The sequence below is a fragment of the Macaca nemestrina genome, chromosome 19, assembly GCF_043159975.1.
Source record: "Macaca nemestrina isolate mMacNem1 chromosome 19, mMacNem.hap1, whole genome shotgun sequence".
Classification (NCBI taxonomy): Eukaryota; Metazoa; Chordata; class Mammalia; order Primates; family Cercopithecidae; genus Macaca; species Macaca nemestrina.
This window is the reverse complement of record NC_092143.1, coordinates 55970843-55989261: the sequence shown is the minus strand read 5'-3', so window position 1 is coordinate 55989261 and position 18419 is coordinate 55970843. Positions and strand designations below refer to the sequence as shown.

The window sequence follows — 18419 nt, the reverse complement described above, 5'->3', positions numbered from 1 at the left end:
GGTGTACCTAAAAGACTACATCTTCTCAAAACAGAAACTAAATAAATCCTACAAGTTACTGCCACCTGCTATTTTCCTATTATTTCTGTGATAGATAAGGGTTAAATTGATAAGACAAATTACAGTTGCATGGAATTTCACAAGAATAATTTTTAAATGCAACCAATTTTGCTAATTCCAAATTTCTAAGTTTACTTGCAAGGTTAATTTCGTTCAAGTAGAAGAAAAACCATTAATACAAGGAGAAGCTTACCTAGGCTACTGCCTAAAAAGGTCTATGTTAAAAAATGCAAAATGTGCATATAGATTAAAATATTTAAAAATTCCTAACAAAAAGTAAATTAAATAAATAAGCACTAAAGAAGAAAAAGGTTACGCACTTCCAATTTATGCTCTTTCTCTGCAAGGGCTTCCTTTTGACAACGAAGAAAATCTGCTAACATTCGAGTGAGTTGCTTCCTATCATCTATTTCTGCCGCCAATCTGCCATTGTAATCTGCCAGCAACATACACGCATCCTCTACCATTTTGGAAAGCCTTTCTCCAGATTCTTTATCTAAGAGAAGCACAGGATAATAAAATATTATACAACAAAAACAATGACATATGCTGTTCTCTCATCCAACTCCCAAAAAAGTTCTGGATCACATTTTCTTTTCTTACCTGTTATTTTATCTAATAGAGATACTTCTTGGACTTCAACAGGTAAAGAAGCTATCCTCTGATGAACTGCTGCATCACCTGAGGCTGCATTTTCTAGATCTTGTAATGCTCTAACGAGATCTAGAGTCTAAAAAGTATACAACTTCAGAACCAAAACAAATTAAGTTTAAACAAGTGCAAAAGACTTCAATTTCATATTTTTTCATCCCTATGGGCTATTTACTAGCACAAAGCTTCTAATATAAACTGCTTTTGAAGACAATCAATTTCTTTTATATATTAAGAAAAAAGGAAGCTATACTATGTTAGGTGTTGAAAATATAAACAAGGCCCTAGACCTTGAAGACAGCTTACTCCAGTGGTAGAGACAGAGTGTAAAAATAATTATCTGAGTACTAAAATGAGGTAAGCAACTGATTTATATGGCAAATACATCAGTGGTAAAAGAGAAGGTAGACTTTAACTTCAACCTAGAGAATACAAGTTTTATGTATGATATATTCATTACATTATCATTGTACACGAGATTTTTTTTAGTATTAAATTGGATATTAGGGAAAGAGGGTTACAAATCATCTACTACAACACAGAAGAGTCTCCCAGATATCATTTTTAAGTGCTGTAATTAAAGCCCAAGAGAAATGTAGTTCCGGAATATGTTCAAATACGATATCTTCAACTACCCAATGGCTTGTTAATAAGATCATTAAAATATTTCAAAATTCCATAATCTGATGACTAGTATTTACATATTGCTTAACCAGTACTGAAATTATTTTATCATTAAAATATTTTACTTCCACTGTTTTCATATAAGCTATAATTAGGAGGGAAGAGCAACTCTTTGCTGGTGATTTCACAATTCATAATGTCTATAAAGTTATTCCAAAGAAAAACAATTGAATTTTATTTTACTAGTCTCCACTCTCCAGCCCATCTTTTTCATCTTTCTTTCTTCTTTTAATTTCTAAGACTAGACTCAGAAACACTAGGAAATTATACATACGCTTTAAAAAATATATGATATTAGTAATTCTGGGTATATATAAAGATTTTTAAACTATTCCCTTGAAAAAAATGGTAGCACATGACAAATGATCAAATGTGGTAGGAATCAATGAAACTAATAAGAAATATACTATCCTACGTGTGCCCACTCATTAGAAGTGTTTAAAATTTCAGTATTTTAAAAAATAATTTCATTGTAAGATATATCCCCTCTACAATTCAAGTGTGCTTAAGAGTAACAACAATTACCAGAAAGCTTGTTTCTCATGTTGCCCCAACTAACTACTATGTTTTAAATCATTCTTAGAAAATTCTAATTGCCTGGAGTTCTAAGAAGAAATCTGGCTTTACTGTCTTGGCAATGCATTGATGCTTTAATTACAACCTGATCTCATCACGCCTTCACAATCCTACATAAGTACATTCTAAGTTCCCAATGCCTGATCAAGGATCCGGTAAGAAAGCAAAGTTGTATGAAACAACACTAAGCCTAGTACTTTCTACTAGAGGAGAATGAAATGAGTTTAACTGGATCCTACAAAGAGATTTTAGCCATTCTTATAAAGAATAACACACACAAAAAATGAAAACCACAAAGCTGAATCATTGATAATTAAGCAGCACAACTAATCTAAAAAACGGTCATTATAAAACAAAGAGCAATAGCATTTTATACAAGTATTAGAGAAAAGGCAAATGATTACTTAAAAACATTCCTAAGATACGCAACTGTGGTTACTCTTTCATCAGGGAGAGTGGAAGGAGGCCAGATCCTTTATCTAGAACTCAGGCAAAACACTGTTCATGGAATCATGAGGCTCTTAGCCAAAAATGATTTTCTGTCATAAGTTATTACCAAATAGGAAGAGACATAACTCTTAGCGTTTGGTTGTTCCAAATGTTACGTTTTTATCACTTTTCTATTCAAGCTCTTGTCCATAGTGGCCAGCGGGCTTCAGCATTCCTATCACTGAACAAACAGGTAGGCTGACTCAGGTCCTGGCCTTGGTCTCATTCCTTCTGCTTCTCCAGTACTCAGACTAATATAAATCCACAGTTACAGGTAGTAATTGATTGTATTTTTTTTCAAGCTCCATTTATGGGGCAAAGAGCTCCTCCAAGCCTCTGATTTTATTCAGTGAATTTGGGTCCAGTCCTCTCACTCCCACGGAGCACTGTGAGTTCCTGTTGTCCTTGTGAGTTCCTGTGACCCTAGAGGATACTAATTTCTGGCAACCCCATGTCTGCTTCTGGACCAGGGCTCAGCAGGAGCCAGGTTTTGTCTCACCGCACTCAGCCACTCTAACACTACTTATGGCCGGGCGCGGTGGCTCAAGCCTGTAATCCCAGCACTTTGGGAGGCCGAGACGGGCGGATCACTAGGTCAGGAGATCGAGACCATCCTGGCTAACACGGTGAAACCCCGTCTCTACTAAAAAATACAAAAAACTAGCCGGGCGAGATGGCGGGCGCCCGTAGTCCCAGCTACTCGGGAGGCTGAGGCAGGAGAATGGCGTAAACCCGGGAGGCGGAGCTTGCAGTGAGCTGAGATCCGGCCACTGCACTCCAGCCTGGGCGACAGAGCGAGACTCCGTCTCAAAAAAAAAAAAAAAAAAAACAAAAATACTTAAAGGGGCAGTGTTTATGTCCAAGAATGAAAATTTTAGTGTACATAAATCATACATGGGCCGGGCACAGTGGCTCATGCCTATAATCCCAGAACTTTGGGAGGCCAAGGCAGGAGGATCACTTGAGGCCAGGAGTTCAAGACCAGCCTGGCCAACATGGTGAAACCCTAACTCTATTAAAAATACAAAAATCAGCTGGGCTTGGTGGCTCATGCCTGTAATCCCAGCTATTTGGAAGGCTGAGGCAGGAGAATCACTTGAACCCAGCAGGCAAAGGTTGCAGTGAGCCAAGATAGTGCCACTGCACTCTAGCCTGGGGTACAGAGTGAAACTCCATCTCAAAAAAAAAAAAAAAAAAAAAAAAAAAATCATAACAAAATAGGCATGTTTTATTTTTAAAAGCATCTGTTTAAATAGCTGAAATCTCACCATATCTAACCATGCTTGGCAATTAAAAATCCTCTTTCTATGCAAAATATGATTTCTATGCAAAATATACAATATATACAATATACAACATACTACATACTACATTAATTTGTTAATCAGGAAATAAGAGATATTCATGTGGCTTCTTTCTTATACCCAAAAGTATAATAGAAATCAATTTACAAAAGTGAAACAAAATTTATAAAGCTTGGTGGCAACATGAAGTAGAAGTCTGTAACTCTTTTAACAGGGTAAAACTTCTACCTGTGGTGGTTCACTTGGAGATCCCAGAGAGGAACAGTTTTCATTTTCATCCACCTTTATCTGTTCATAAGTTCGCTTCCTAGGCTTCTTATCACCATCTGAAATGAAAGAACATTTAAGTTTTAATGAAGAATACATTTTAATGAAGAGATCAAGATAAGAGATCAGGATTCTACACTTACACAGAGCTTGTTTAAGTTGTTCCAACACGTCATTTTCATAAACAGACCTTTCTTCCCAAATAGATAACACTCTTCCAAGGTGCTTCTTACAACTTTCATCAGTTTCACTAAAAAAAACAACAAAAAAAAGAAAAATGTTAACAGTAAAAATACATAGTGCTATTAAAAAGGTAATGGTAACTTTAAAGATAATCAGACATTCATTCCCTAGAAAAAAACTATCCAAATATCTACTTAGCATCACTATGTGGCCAGCAGTTCAAAAGTGAAGTGATCAAGACATACTGCTTGCTTCTAGTAAACATTTTATAAACATATTATTAAACAACCAAAAAAAGTTTAAACTGTAAAAGTTTTAGTACTGGCTACTAGGGATTTTCCTATCCTAATGGGGGCTAGACATAGGGCTAAGGAAGATTTCTAATAGATAATTTTTTAATTTACTCAACAAATATTTATTGATCCAGTTACTATCTTTGACATGGAGATACAAACGCAGCTTACAGCAGCTGTTACTTTATAAGTATCACAAAAAAGAACAAAGTGCTTAAGACAGACCTGGCCCAGTTTAAGAGATACCCGGAAGAGTATTTAAGGAAATGATACTGAATTTGAGATCTTAAGACTAGACATATGGGGAAATGAAAAACAGACTACTCCCAACTGTTTCCTATCTCCTTCACTGCTATCACTGTAGACTGAAACACTATTATCTCTTGCTTAGAATTCTGTAGTCTTCTCACGATCTCCCTGCCTCTACTCTTTTACTCTATTCTGTACAAAGCATCCTAATGTAAATCAGGTTATACAGCTCTTGATCCTCCAAGAGCTACCAATCATATCAAAAATAAAGCCAAAATCCTTACACTGGGCCACAAGGTCCACATGCTCTGCTTTCTGGCAATCGCTCAGTACATACTCCCTAATACCATACAAATTTCCTTGCTAAGGTCCTCAAACATGTCCAGCACACAGCTATCTCATTTTTTTTGGCCACATATTCTCTCTGCCTAGAATCCTTTCTGCCTAGTCAAATGGCTCATTTCATCCCTTCCTTTGGTCTTTGTTCAAATGCCACCTTCCCCAAATTGTTGTTCTTTATCTCATCACATAACTGAGCACCCTCATACCATCTAGTTCCTTCCCTGCTTTGTATCTCTTGCTAGCATTTGTCATCTGACATTATGCATTCACTCATCTATCTACTTATTACCTTTGTCATCCACTGAAATGCAGGCTCCAGTAGACCAAACTTTGGCTTGGTCACTACTACTCAGGGTTTTTGCATATAGTAGGCAGCCAATAAATATTTTATTGAATTCTAGGGAGGGGCAACATATATATAAGCCTTAAGGCAGAAAGAACTAAAAATTAAGGTTAATTTAGCTTAAACTGTAGACTGCAGATTGTGCGGAATAAATGTGAGACAGGAGTCTGGGGACATAGGAGTGCCACAAAGGAACCTCTTAAGTCTTGCTCAGGACTTTAGACTTCATCTCTAAAACAAATGGAAACCACTCAAAAGCAAGGAAGTATTATGACCAGCTCTGCAACTCTGTTTAGTTTTCTAAATAAATTAAACAATACTAAAGACTATTGCAATTATACCAAAAAGACATTATGGTAACTAAAAGGGAAAGAAATCCAAAGAACTGAGTCAAGGTGTACTATATGAGATATGGGGAGTGAAGGAGAAAGAAGATTTTAAAGATAACACAATTTCTTGCACAGGCATCTGGATAAATCGAGTTGCCATTCAGAGTATAAAACCTAAGGGTGGGGCAAGTATGGCGGGAAGCAAGGACATAATGAGTTCTGTATCAGACACAGCGAGTCTGAGATGTCTGAAGACGCACACAACTAAAAATGTCAAAAGGCAATTGGGCACACAGGTTTGGAACAAAAAAAATCTGGACTGGAGCATAAAACTATAAATCATTAAAGTGTGGAGAATAACCAAATACATGCAATGTACAAAATTACCCAGAGGGCAAGTAAATAATAGAAACAGGCTGGGCATGGTGGTTCACGCCTGTAATCCCAACACTTTGGGAGGCTGAGGCAGGTGGATCATGAGGTCAGGAGTTCAAGACCAGCCTGGCCAAGATGGTGAAACCTTGTCTCTGCTAAAAACACAAAAATTAGCTGGGCGCAGTGGCAGGCCACCTGTAATTCCAGCTATTCGGGAGGCTGAGGTAAGAGAATCGCTTGAATCCGGGCAGCAGAGGTTACAGTGAGCCGAAATTGCACCACTGCACTCCAGCCTGGGCGACAGAGTGAGACTCTGTCTCAAAAAAAAAAAAACAAAAAAAAATAGAAACAGTACTAAGTGCATATGGAAATATTCGTTACAAGACTGATAGCTATATAAACACACAAATTTTTAATTGTATACCTTCATTCATTTTTAATGAAGTTCATTCCAATATAGGAGTTGGTTCTGGTCTCTTAAAGGAAAGCTGTAATTCAAGTACTGCAACGGCCCGCCTTAGCAACAGTTCAAAAAATACTTTTCCTTCACAGAAGGCATGTAATACATTTATAAATGCCATGTAGAGGGAAGTCTTTTCAAATGAAAGCATCAAAGAACTATATTCCCTATTTTTTATTTTAATAGCTTAAGGCAAATTTTAGTGAAAGGATATATGGTACATTTAAAACAGATTACCTAATACCCAAAACAATGATCATACCTTGAAACATGCTTAAAAGCCTCCACTATAACTGGTGCAAAATCTTTTGTAAACTCTGGTCCCTTCCTCTTGCTGTTCTGTATGACATCATTGGCTAGGTAGAGAAAAGTAAGCTTCCTGTTTGGTTTGGCTGAAAAATAAGAAAAAGTTTAAAATCTACTTAAAACATCTTTACTTGGACAAACTTTCTCAATATCTGAATTAAGCATTTTGAGAACTAAAATAACCCTACTAACCTTATGTATCATTTCAAACCTAGTTTCTCATTTTACTACCAACTAACCAGAGTCACTGCTGCTAACTCACCAGAACGACTAATGTCTATGTAAAAATGCATCTCGGTGACTCCTGTCACCTAAATTTTATCTATCCTGTTACTAAATTTTAGTAAAACCATTACAAACTATAAGAAATACAGTCATTTAAAATAAGATGGTGATTAGTCATGTTATTAAGATGGCACCCTAAATCCTCCATTGAATTTAGGATTGTTTTAATAGACATGTTAATTCAAAATCATTGTTAAGCTACTGTAAAACAACAGAAGAGCATGAAATGTAAAACAGGTTGAAAGAGACATCCCTTCAATCAATTATACATTTTTTGTTTACGCAACAAATATTTTCCAAGGTAACAGATTAACTGCTAGGGAGAATAAATGGGAAAAGTTAAGATGTTTCTGTCTTTAGAATACATGGCCATAAATTTTAAACTGAATTCATTGCGACAAAAATATTCCCCTACTCACTATGCTCTGTGGGTGTCATCATTTCTCTAAGGAAGTAGACAAGATTTCAACAGTTGTGGGCCAGAGTACATTTTTACTGGTTACAATGTTAAATAGCAGAGTAGTACTGAATATGACTCAAACAAGACTATACATAAGGAAAACAGTGTTGAACACAATCTTTTATACTATTATTACATTTTACTAGAATTAAACTTGAATCACTCAACGTAGTACAGTCATATTCAGAAGCATTATACCTTGTGGCATCCATAGTACAACGCTGTAGGAAACTTATGGTCAGGACCAATTATGCAGTATCCTATTGATGTGGGCGATCTCATTGGATTTAAGACAAAAATTTTGATCAGGCTACATGTGGTCTTCTAGATGTTAAGAATTCAATTTACAAATTTAAGCATTCGACATATTAAAAAGTCACCTCTGAGTTCACATCATTCTTGAGGTACAACCAGAAGCCCAACCTTCTCACATACTGTCACAACTGATCAAACTTTACAAAACCTGTGCCATGCCACTGTATAACCTGGTTTGTCTGTTTAAACTGCTGTCTACCACTTTTCCTGCTTTTGAAAGTTGCTGGCATGGAATAAAGATAAGAAGAGATGGCAATAACAGAGAACAACTTCTGGTTTTCAGGCTCCTTGTCTGGTTAGATAAACCACAGTGTGTAACTGGTTAAGGTATCAGGACCCTTTCGTAACATTCAGTCCTGTCTCTTTTTTACCCATCCCTGCCCTCTCAATCTCACCCACAAAATAGGTTGGTATTATTCAATCCAGGTTTTTGCCTTCCCAGTGTCAAATGAGTTTAGAAACTCAAATTTGTATTATCTAATTGGGAGGTTGCCTGCAATACTTTTGAATGGGTACCTGAACAAACGGAATCCTTTCACTGCTCTTTTACTATGTGCTACACACTATTCCAAGCACTTTACATATATTATCTCACTTAATCCTAACAATATGTCTCTATTTGGCAGTTGAACAAAGTCAAAAACGTTATTTGCCCCCAGGGAAATAATGAGGAAGAGATCAGCCAGGATTGGAATCCAAAAAGTCCAACAGCCAAGCAAATCCCTCTTAACAACTAGACCATGCTTCCTGTCATAATTAAAAGGGCATGTTAACCTTTTGAGACTCAAAAGTAGCAACTCAAAAAGAAAAAGATAAAACAATGCAAAACAAATAGTAGCAACTCAAAAATATTTTACAGCGTTAGCAGCATTATTCACATTAGCCAATAGGTAAGAGCACTGATCAATGAACAAACAAAACGTGAATTATATATTCAATAAAGTATTATTCAGCCTTATAAAAGAAGGAAATGTTGACACCTGTTACAACATAGATGAATCTTGAGGACACCATGTCAGGTGAAATAATCGAGTCACGAAAAAAGACAAACGACTGTCTGTTCTACTTATTGGAGGTAGTCAAATTCATAGAAAAAGAGAGTAGAAGGGTAGTTGCCAAAAGCTGTGGGAATGGGAGGAGAATGGGAAATTATTAATGGGTACAGAGTTTCAGCTTTGCAAAATGAACAGTTCTGGAAACTGGCTACACAACAATGTACTTAATACTACTGGACTGTACACTGAAAAAATGAAGATGGCAAATAATATTTATTACCACAAAAACAAAAAACTTCAGGTTTTTTTTTTTTTTTTTGAGACGGAGTCTTGCTCTGTCGCCCAGGCTGGAGTACAGTGGCACGATCTCTGCTCACTGCAAGCTTCACCTCCCAGGTTCACGCCATTCTCCTGCCTCAGCCTCCCAAGTAGCTAGGACTACAGGCGCCCGCCACCACGCCCGGCTAGTTTTTTGTATTTTTTTTTTTTTTAGTAGAGATGGGGTTTCACTGTGTTAGCCAGGATGGTCTCGATCTCCTGACCTCGTGATCTGCCCACCTCGGTCTCCCAAAGTGCTGGGATTACAGGCGTGAGCCACCGCGCCCGGCCAGTGTTTTTTTTTTTTTTTTGAGACAAGGTCTCGCTGTCTCCCAGACTAAAGGCTCACTGCAGCCTCGACCTCCTGGGCTCAAGCAATCCTCCTGCCTCAGCTTACCAAGTAGCTGGAACCACAAGGGCATGCCACCATGCCTGGCTAATTTTTTTTTAACTTTTTGTAGAGATAAGGTCTTACTTCGTTGCCCAGGCTGGTCTTGAACTCCTGGGCTCAAGTGACCCTCCTATTTAGGCCTCCCAAAGTGCTGGGATTACTGGTGTGAGCCACTGTGCCTGGCCCTAGAATGTTTTTTAAATTCATGGGTTAATTTCTCAAAGAATCCAGAATTGTTTTTACAATATACACTAAAATAAAAATTTACAAGATTTAAAAATATATTTACCATTGTTTTCCAAAGGACAAATTCTATATTAGATGATTGAGCATAGGGTCCAAATACCAAGATACTATTTTTGCTTTTATCCTTGTAGAACCAAGCAAAAATATGAAAAATACCCAGCAATCATCACAACTTATGCCCTTCCCTAAATTTTCAGTGAATGAAATTTACTTCCATTTAAAATTATGTGTCCCTATACATACAACAAATAATTAATGGTGGTAATCACAACAAGCAATGTAAGAAAATTACAAAAAAAAAATGTCAAATGAATTTTGGCATTTTTAAAAATAACAGAGCCATAAATTGTTATTAAAAGAAAAACAGAAAGCTAACAGAAAGGAAAAACAAACCATTTCATAATTCCTCAAAGAAATGCCACTGTTGGCAACAAAGAATATAAGACTAAATGACAGGTCTGACCTAGTTAATTCCTATATTTCCGTTGCTCATGGGGTTCCTTCCAAAAACACCTGTTTTCCAAACCTTCCATTCAATTTAAATAGCATTTATTATTTTAATGTTTTCCATGTACCAGGTACCACTCTAAGTACAGACTAAAATTAACCTTTCCTGTTCAATCAGGAGTTTGCAAGTTTCATACAAATTGGCAGATGATAGGTCACATCACTAAAATGTTAGTTCTTTTTTCTCCTTTATTTTTTCTCCCCATGAATATATCACAGCAACACAGAAACAATCATAAATAATATATATTTGTGATATGGTTTGGCTGTGTCCCCATCCAAATCTCATCTTGAATTATGGTTCCCATAATCCCATGTGTTATACGAGGAACCAGGTAGGAGATAATTGAATAATGGGGGCAGCTACCTCCATGTTTTTCTCATGTTAGTGAGTTCTCATGAGATCTGATGGTTTTATAAAGGGCTTTCCCCCACTTCACTCTGTACTTCCTGCCGCCGCCATGTCAAGAAGGACGTGTTTGCTTCCTCTTCTGCCATGATTGTAAGTTTCCTGAGGCCTCCCCAGCCCTGAAGAACTGTGAGTCAATTAAATCTATTTCCTTTAGAAATTACCCAGTCTCAGGTATTTCTTCATAGCAGCATGAGAACAGACTTATACAGTAAACTGGTACCAGGTAGTGGGGTACTGCTGTAAAGATACCTGAAAATGTGGAAGTCACTTTGGAACTGGGTAACAGACAGAGGTTGGAACAGTCTGGAGGCCTCTGAAGACAACAGGAAGATGTGGGAAAGTTTGGAACTTCCTACAGACTTGCTGAATGGCTTTGACCATAATGCTGATAGTGAAGTAGACAATGAAGTCCAGGCTGAAGTGGTCTCAGATGGAGATGAGGAACCTGTTGGAAACTGAAATAAAGGTGACTCTAACTATGCTTTAGCAACAAGACTGGTGACATTTTGCCCCTGTCCTAGAGATCTGTGGAACTCTGAAGTTGAAATAGATGATTTAGGGTATCTGGTGGAAGAAATTTCTAGGCAGCAAAGCATTCAAGTGATTTGGATGCTCTTAAAAGCATTCAGTTTTAGGCATTCACAAAGATATGGTTTGGAATTGGAACTTATGTTTAAAAGGCAAGTGGAACATACAAGTTGGGAAAATTGGCAGCCTGAGGATGCAATGGAAAAGAAAATCCATTTTCTGAAGAGAAATTCAGGCGGGCTGCAGAAATTTGCAAGCAACAAGGGGTCAAATGTTTATCCCCAAGACGATGGGGAAGTCTCCAGGGCATGTCAGAGACCTTCATGGCAGCCTCTCCAATCACAGGCCCACAGGCCAAGGAGGAAAAAATGGCTTCCTGAGCCAGGCCCAGGGACTTGTCACTTTGGGCAATCTCAGGATTTGGTGTCCTGCATCCCAGCTGCGCGAGCTCTAGCCGTAGCTAAAAGGGGCCAGGGTACAGCTTGGGCCATTATTTCAGAGGGTGCAAGCCCCAAGCCTTGGTGAGTTCCAAGGTGGTGTTGGGCCTGTGGATGCACAAAAGGCAGTAACTGAGGTTTGGGAACCTCCACCTAGATTTCAGAGGATATATGGAAACACCTGGATGTCCAGGCAAGTCTGTTGCAGGAGTGGAGCCCTCATGGAGAACCTCTACTAGGGCAGTGCGTAGGGGAAATATGGGATTAGAGTTCCCACATGGGGTCCCCAGAGGGCACTGCCTAGCAGAGTTCAAGAAGAGGGCTACTGTCCTCCAGATCCCAGAATAGTAGATCCACCGACAGCTTGCATTCGTGCCTGGAAAAGCCACAGGCAGTCAACATCAGCCCGTGCAGGAGCTGCCCAAGGCAGTGGGATCCCACCCCTTGCATCACCATGCCCTGGATGTGAGACAGGGAGTTAAAGGTGATTTTGGAGCTTTAAGGTTTAATGGCTGCCCTGCTGGGTTTCGGAGTTGCGCGGGGCCTATATACCCCTTGTTTTGGACAATTTCTCCCTTTTGGAACAGGAGCATTTACCCAATACCTATGATACCCCCATTGTATCTTGGAAGTAACTAATTTGTTTTTTATTTTACAGGCTCATATGTGGAAGGGACTTGCCTTATCTCAGGTGAGACTTTAGATTTGGACTTTTGAGTTAATCCTGGAATGAGTTAAGACTTTGGGGGACTGGTGGGAAAGCATGATTGGTTTTGAAATGTGAGAAGGACATGAGACTTGGGAGGGGCCAGGCGTGGAACGATATGGTTTGGCTGTGTCCCCACCCAAATCTCATGTCAAATTGTAATCTCCACATGTCAGGGGAGGGGCCTGTCTCAGGTATTTCTTCATAGCAGCATGAGAACAGACTAATACAGTAAACTGGTACCAGGTAGTGGAGTACTGCTGTAAAGATACCTGAAAATGTAGAAGTCACTTTGGAACTGAGTAACAGGCAGAGTGGGTGCCATGACAATAAGTTTCCTGAGGCCTCCCCAGTCATGCAGAACTGTGAGTCAATTAAATTTCTTTTCTTCATCAATTACCCAGTCTCACATAGTTGTATATAGCAATGTGTGAGGAGACTAATACAATCACCTAAAAAGTTGAGCACATCCCCCAGAAGGGGCATGGTAATAAAAGTTCAGTTCATCACATAACCAGGAGACAGTTATAAAACATACCACAAACAATTCAACTAAAAGATCAATTACCAAGCTTCAAAAAGAAATCAGAGTATGCACTATTAAACAATATGAAGCAGACTTAGTGAAAGGATTAAAACATCATCTCTAGTTCCACTAATTCATAATCAGTTCATAGTTTTAGTTGTTCATAATGGTAGAAAGTGGTAGAAGTGGTGTTACCTATTTTCTTACATTGTAGATACCTTATGTATACTCATTTTTATATGCTGTACGATATCATAATCTAATTAATCATCCATGGTTTATGAAGATTGAATTTAAAACTACAGTAGATGGCAATGCTGATAAATACAATAAACAGCCAAAATCCTGTTATCTATAAACATAAGAACCATCGTTCCGAGGGAAACCTTCTATATGGAAAGCAGCAGCAGGAAATTGAATAAGGAAACACACACACACACGCATGTACACATGCACATATACACACACAAAAAAATATGTACATGTACATATACACACACATACATATCAATGGGAGGAATGAGCATTACTGCAGGTCTTGTACAAGGAAATCAGGAGAAAAGTCATTTTGAAAAAAAAATCTGTTAAAGATTTATTAACAATTACTGGACATCCTCCTCTATTTCCCTGGTAAAATGAATGACTATAGACTAGAAAAAGGTTCTATATATCCTGCTTATATAGTATATACATATTAAATCTTCAAATTTTAAGTATAATTTAATTATCTTCTCTAAGTTTGAGTTGGGTGGAACTATAAATGCATTTAACTAAAGGATAATTATAAATGATTAAGGTCTCATGCCACTCATACAGTCAACAAATAATTACTTGGTATCTACCATTCACAGACACTGCATTAGCTACTACGAATAAACGACGACTCAACAGTCAAGTTGATAAAAGCCTACTTAAGTCGTATGTGTAAATGTGTGATGAAGCATTAGTGAAAAGAATATCCTTGGCAGAAAGAAGCTCCGCTCATGACCTAATGAATGCACTGTACATTATATATGAGGGAATAATGAAGTGTAAAGCTGGAAAGAAAGGAAGACTTAAACTAAATATCAAGCTAACAAGTGTTTCAGCTTCATTTTGTAAACAAAAAGAGAAGTATTGAAGTTTTAATTTGGGAGCAGGGGCGAACAGGAGGAGATCCTGAGGTACATTAGGAAAACTAGAAGTAGGTAACACTGAACACTAAGAATACTGCAATAGGCAAGGAAAGAAGAAAGAATTCAAAACTAGAGTTGTGATAACAGGAATTTTGCCTTTCATTTTTCTATGTAGTACCTCCTTTCCCACATCTAATCACCCCTAAAAATTTCTAAGCTTTTTAGGGAAGTGGTACTTACACAGAAGAAAAGTGTTTTTATTAACTTACAGTAAATTCCTGTTTGACAAAATCTCCAATTGGAATTTCTCTTTTGTTGTACCTCCATTCTAAAAGGAAGCAATTAACAAGAAAATATTTACTACATCTTTTAGAGTTAAATAGTTCTTTACAGTAACTGTCTTTCAGAATGAACCAGAAACACTGCTCAATTTCAGGTGAAAAAAAAGAATTCCACATAAGGGTTTAATGCAGAACACTACATTAAGTATCTTGAAGTTGAGTGAAATTCAAATGTGAATTGAAGAAAGGTTTTCTGCATAGTCTCAAAAATACTAGAAAAATTAATCAAAAATAACTTGTTCCTAACTTTCTGGATAATCTTCGGGTTTTCTCAATTATCACCTATACCAGCTCCATTTATAAAAATGTTTTTAAATAATAAATTTTTTCATTAATAATCTCCACATACCTCTCCTGAAACCAAGGAGTTAATTATGTAGCATTTCCTATTATGTATGGCTTTTAAAAGGCCCTAAACTTATCTTCCATCTTATAGAACCCTTTTCTCCGAATTCCTTGGTATCCTCATGCTCTTTTAAGTCCTACTACAGTAATCACTCTCCCCACAGCAGGGCTATCTCCAACTTACTAGACTCTCTCCCAACTAAACCCTGTTTCTTTTAGTTCAGAAAAGCATGGAGATGGATCTAATTCAGTTCCTTAACCCTGAGATAATTTTATACCTAAGCATTCATTTTAAAAATGTAGTGCAACAAACAAATTAAAAACACACGTTTGTGGAAATCAGCATTTTCTGAGGCAAAAAAAGAAAGGTCTGTGCTGTACAGACTTGTATCCTGAGAGTGTTTCTCTGAACCTGTTTCCAAAACAGCTTCAAGACTTTTCCTTCTGCCTGTGGCATTGTGGGGAAGACATGTTCCTATGGATGGATAGGTGGTTGTAAGCCAAAAACTGCTTTAAGTCAGTCAACATCTTTGTCACAGAAAGCATATAATCAATAGATGATTCTTCAATGGATTCTATCTGTCCCAGACAGGACAAACAGTTCAGTCAGACACAGCTGGCTGCTTCTCCACAGCAGAGGTGGGCGAAAAGTGGGTAGAGGTGATGTACTCCTGTACTACTGCCAGGAGGTCTCAGATTTGGCAGCCTATTCCTTGGAAGAGTTCAGGTTCACATTTCAAATTACACAATAGGGACTGATCCTGTCAATTCTTGCTTACAAGCCTTTGAAGATTTTCTACCGTTCTCCAGACAACATTTTAAAATCCTTAATATGCACCAAAGGCCTTAAACAAAGAGGTCTCCACCATCTACACTACTCTTCACATCCAACACTATCCTCCAACTTCCCCAACTCCTACCATACTTTAGACCTCAGTTAAATGGGTTCCTCCAGTTTTCCCTGACCAACAAGACCACACAGGTTAGGCAGCCGTGAGATGCTTTCATAGCACTCCACACTACTTCTATGGCACATCTACCCTAACTATAATTATTTTTATTTCATGTAGTGCTTCCCAACTAAACTAAGTTCCACTGAGAACAATGACTGTCAAATCTACCAAAATCAAACCCAACAGCTAGCTCCTAATTTGATCAACGTTTACTGAATACATTTTGGCCTAGACCTGTGGCTTTAATTACTTGTCCCAGTAACTTTGTTTCTGATCATTAACCTCAGCCAGCACAGGAGACAGGAACACATGTAAAATTACACTGCTGTCAGAAACCACAACAATTTTTAATTCAGATTATGAAAGACAAACTTCCTTAGCACTCTTATTTGTACTTTTTTAACGTATTGAGTTCAACTATTTTCATTTTCCTTCCTTCACTCTACAGTTCTCACGAAGCAATAACTTATAGAAAAACAGTCAAGACATGTGCACAGGAAGTACAAAAACAGAAATGTTAAATAATTAAAACCAACTACCATTTTCAACCTACTAGAGTGACCGACACTAAAGTCTGACACGAACTAAAACTGACAAAAGTATGGGTGAGATGACCAAATTTAGATACCTTCAGACACTGGTGGTTAAATCATAAATTAGTACAACCTCTCAGAAAAACAACTTGGTAATATCTATCAGAATTCAGAAAACGTAATTGCACATAGCTTCTTGACCTTACAAATTTTACTTGTAAGAATTTATCCTATGGATATATTTCTCATAAATGCACAAAGAAATCATTAAGGATATTCACAACAACATCAAGAAAGAACTGAATAAACCATGGCACATTCATACAATCCACACAATATTCTGCAGCTGTTCAAAAATGAAATAGAGGTTGATGTACTGATATGGAAAAATATCAAAGACATAATATTAAGTTACACACAAACACAGTAAACAATATCTTTGGGAAAGACCAAGAAGAATCGGGGGGAAGAGGTGGAGTTACCAACAAAGAACTAAGTTATAAAAGAGAAACATATAAATTATACGTTAAATGATTACTCTGAGCCTACATGCTGAAAAAGGCTTCAGCATAGGGCTGGCCTGGTACTCCACCAACTATCTTCGTTGTGTAGGTGCATTTATTCATGGCTTCTCCTGTTTCAATGCTTGGTTAAGGAGAACAAAAGAATATCTAGGTCCAAGCAAAGGAACATCTTTTCCATTCTAAAAAGCCAAAGGAAATTCAAATTGCTGAGAAACTTTCGTAAACAAAATAATTTTTAAAACCTTAGTTTCAGTATACGCAACAAATGAATTATAAAAATCCTGAGATGAATAAACTTCATCCTGGACCATTAGACCACTATAAAATACACTGTCAAGTGGAATACCCATTTATTCACATTACACTTCTAGAATGAAATTGAGACAAACTTTTTTGCTTTTTTACAAATAAATTGAAAGAAATAATACCGACTACAATTTTTATGACCTGAGCATTGTTCTAAAAGTTTATTATGTATCTCATTTAATCTTCAAAACAACCCTACAAGGTAAGTTATTCTCATTTTACCAACCATGAGAGGTGACAACGTGCTAGCAGCCCTCACTCTCAGCGCCTCCTAGGCCTCAGCGTCCACTCTGGCAGCACTTGAGGAGCCCTTCAGCCTGCCACAGCACTGTGGGAGCCCCTCTCTGGGCTGGCTGAGGCCCAGAGCTGCCTCCCTCTGCTTACAGGGAGGTGTGGAGGGAGAGGCGCTGGCAGGAACTGGGGCTGCACGCTGGCGCTGGCGGGCCACTCCGAGTTCCCACGGTCGCAGGCTCGGTGGGCCCCACCTGGCCGGCTGGCGCCACCAGCCCAGGGCAGTGAGGGGCTTAGCACCCGGGTCAGCAGCTGCGGAGGTTGCGCCAGGTCCCCCAGCAGTGCTGCCCCGCCAGTGCTGCACTCAAATTCTCGCAGGGCCTTAGCTGCTTCCCCACCGGGCAGGGCTCTAGACCTGCAGCCTGCCATGTCTGAGCTCCCACCCTGCAGTGCGCTCCCGCGCAGCCCAAGCCTCCCCAACAGGCGCTGCCCCCTGTTCCATGGCGTCCAGTCCCACCAACAGCCCAAGGGCTGAGGAGTGCAGGTGCGGCTCGGGACTCGCTGGCAGCTCCGCCTGCAGCCCCGGTGCAGGATCCACTAGGTGAAGCCAGCTGGGTTCCTGAGTTGGATGGGAACTTGGAGAACTTTTATGTCTAGCTAGAGAATCATAAATACACCAATCAGCACTCTTGTGTCTAGCTCAAGGTTTATAAATACACCAATCAGTTCTCTGTATCTAGCTCAAGGTTCGTAAATACACCAATTGGTACTCTGCACCTAGCTAACTCTGTGTCTAGCTAACCTAGTGGGGACTTCCAGAACTTTTCTGTCTAGCACTCTGTGTCTAGCTCAAGGATTGTAAACGCACCAATCAGCACTGTGTCTAGCTCAGGGTTTGTAAATACACCAATCAGGACTCTGCATCTAGCTCAAGCTTTGTAAATACACCAACTGGTACTCTGTATCTAGCTAACTCTGTCTAGCTAACCTAGTGGGGACCTGGAGAACTTTTCCATCTAGCACTCTGTGTCTAG

At 38.6% G+C, this 18419-nt stretch overlaps 1 protein-coding gene across 3 annotated transcripts in view; it reads right to left on the bottom strand.

The window, feature by feature from the left end:
* LOC105498896 (regulation of nuclear pre-mRNA domain containing 1A) overlaps positions 1 to 18419 on the bottom strand; it is a 73940-nt gene that overhangs the window by 35312 nt on the left and 20209 nt on the right. For all 3 annotated transcript variants that reach the window (XM_011771282.2, XM_011771297.3, XM_011771291.2), the window contains exons 2-6: positions 6868 to 6997; positions 4175 to 4281; positions 3993 to 4090; positions 664 to 790; positions 381 to 556 (exon numbers count right to left, since the gene is read on the bottom strand). In XM_011771282.2, the coding sequence (XP_011769584.1) occupies positions 381 to 556; positions 664 to 790; positions 3993 to 4090; positions 4175 to 4281; positions 6868 to 6997 (638 nt within the window). The remainder of the gene's footprint in view (positions 1 to 380; positions 557 to 663; positions 791 to 3992; positions 4091 to 4174; positions 4282 to 6867; positions 6998 to 18419) is intronic.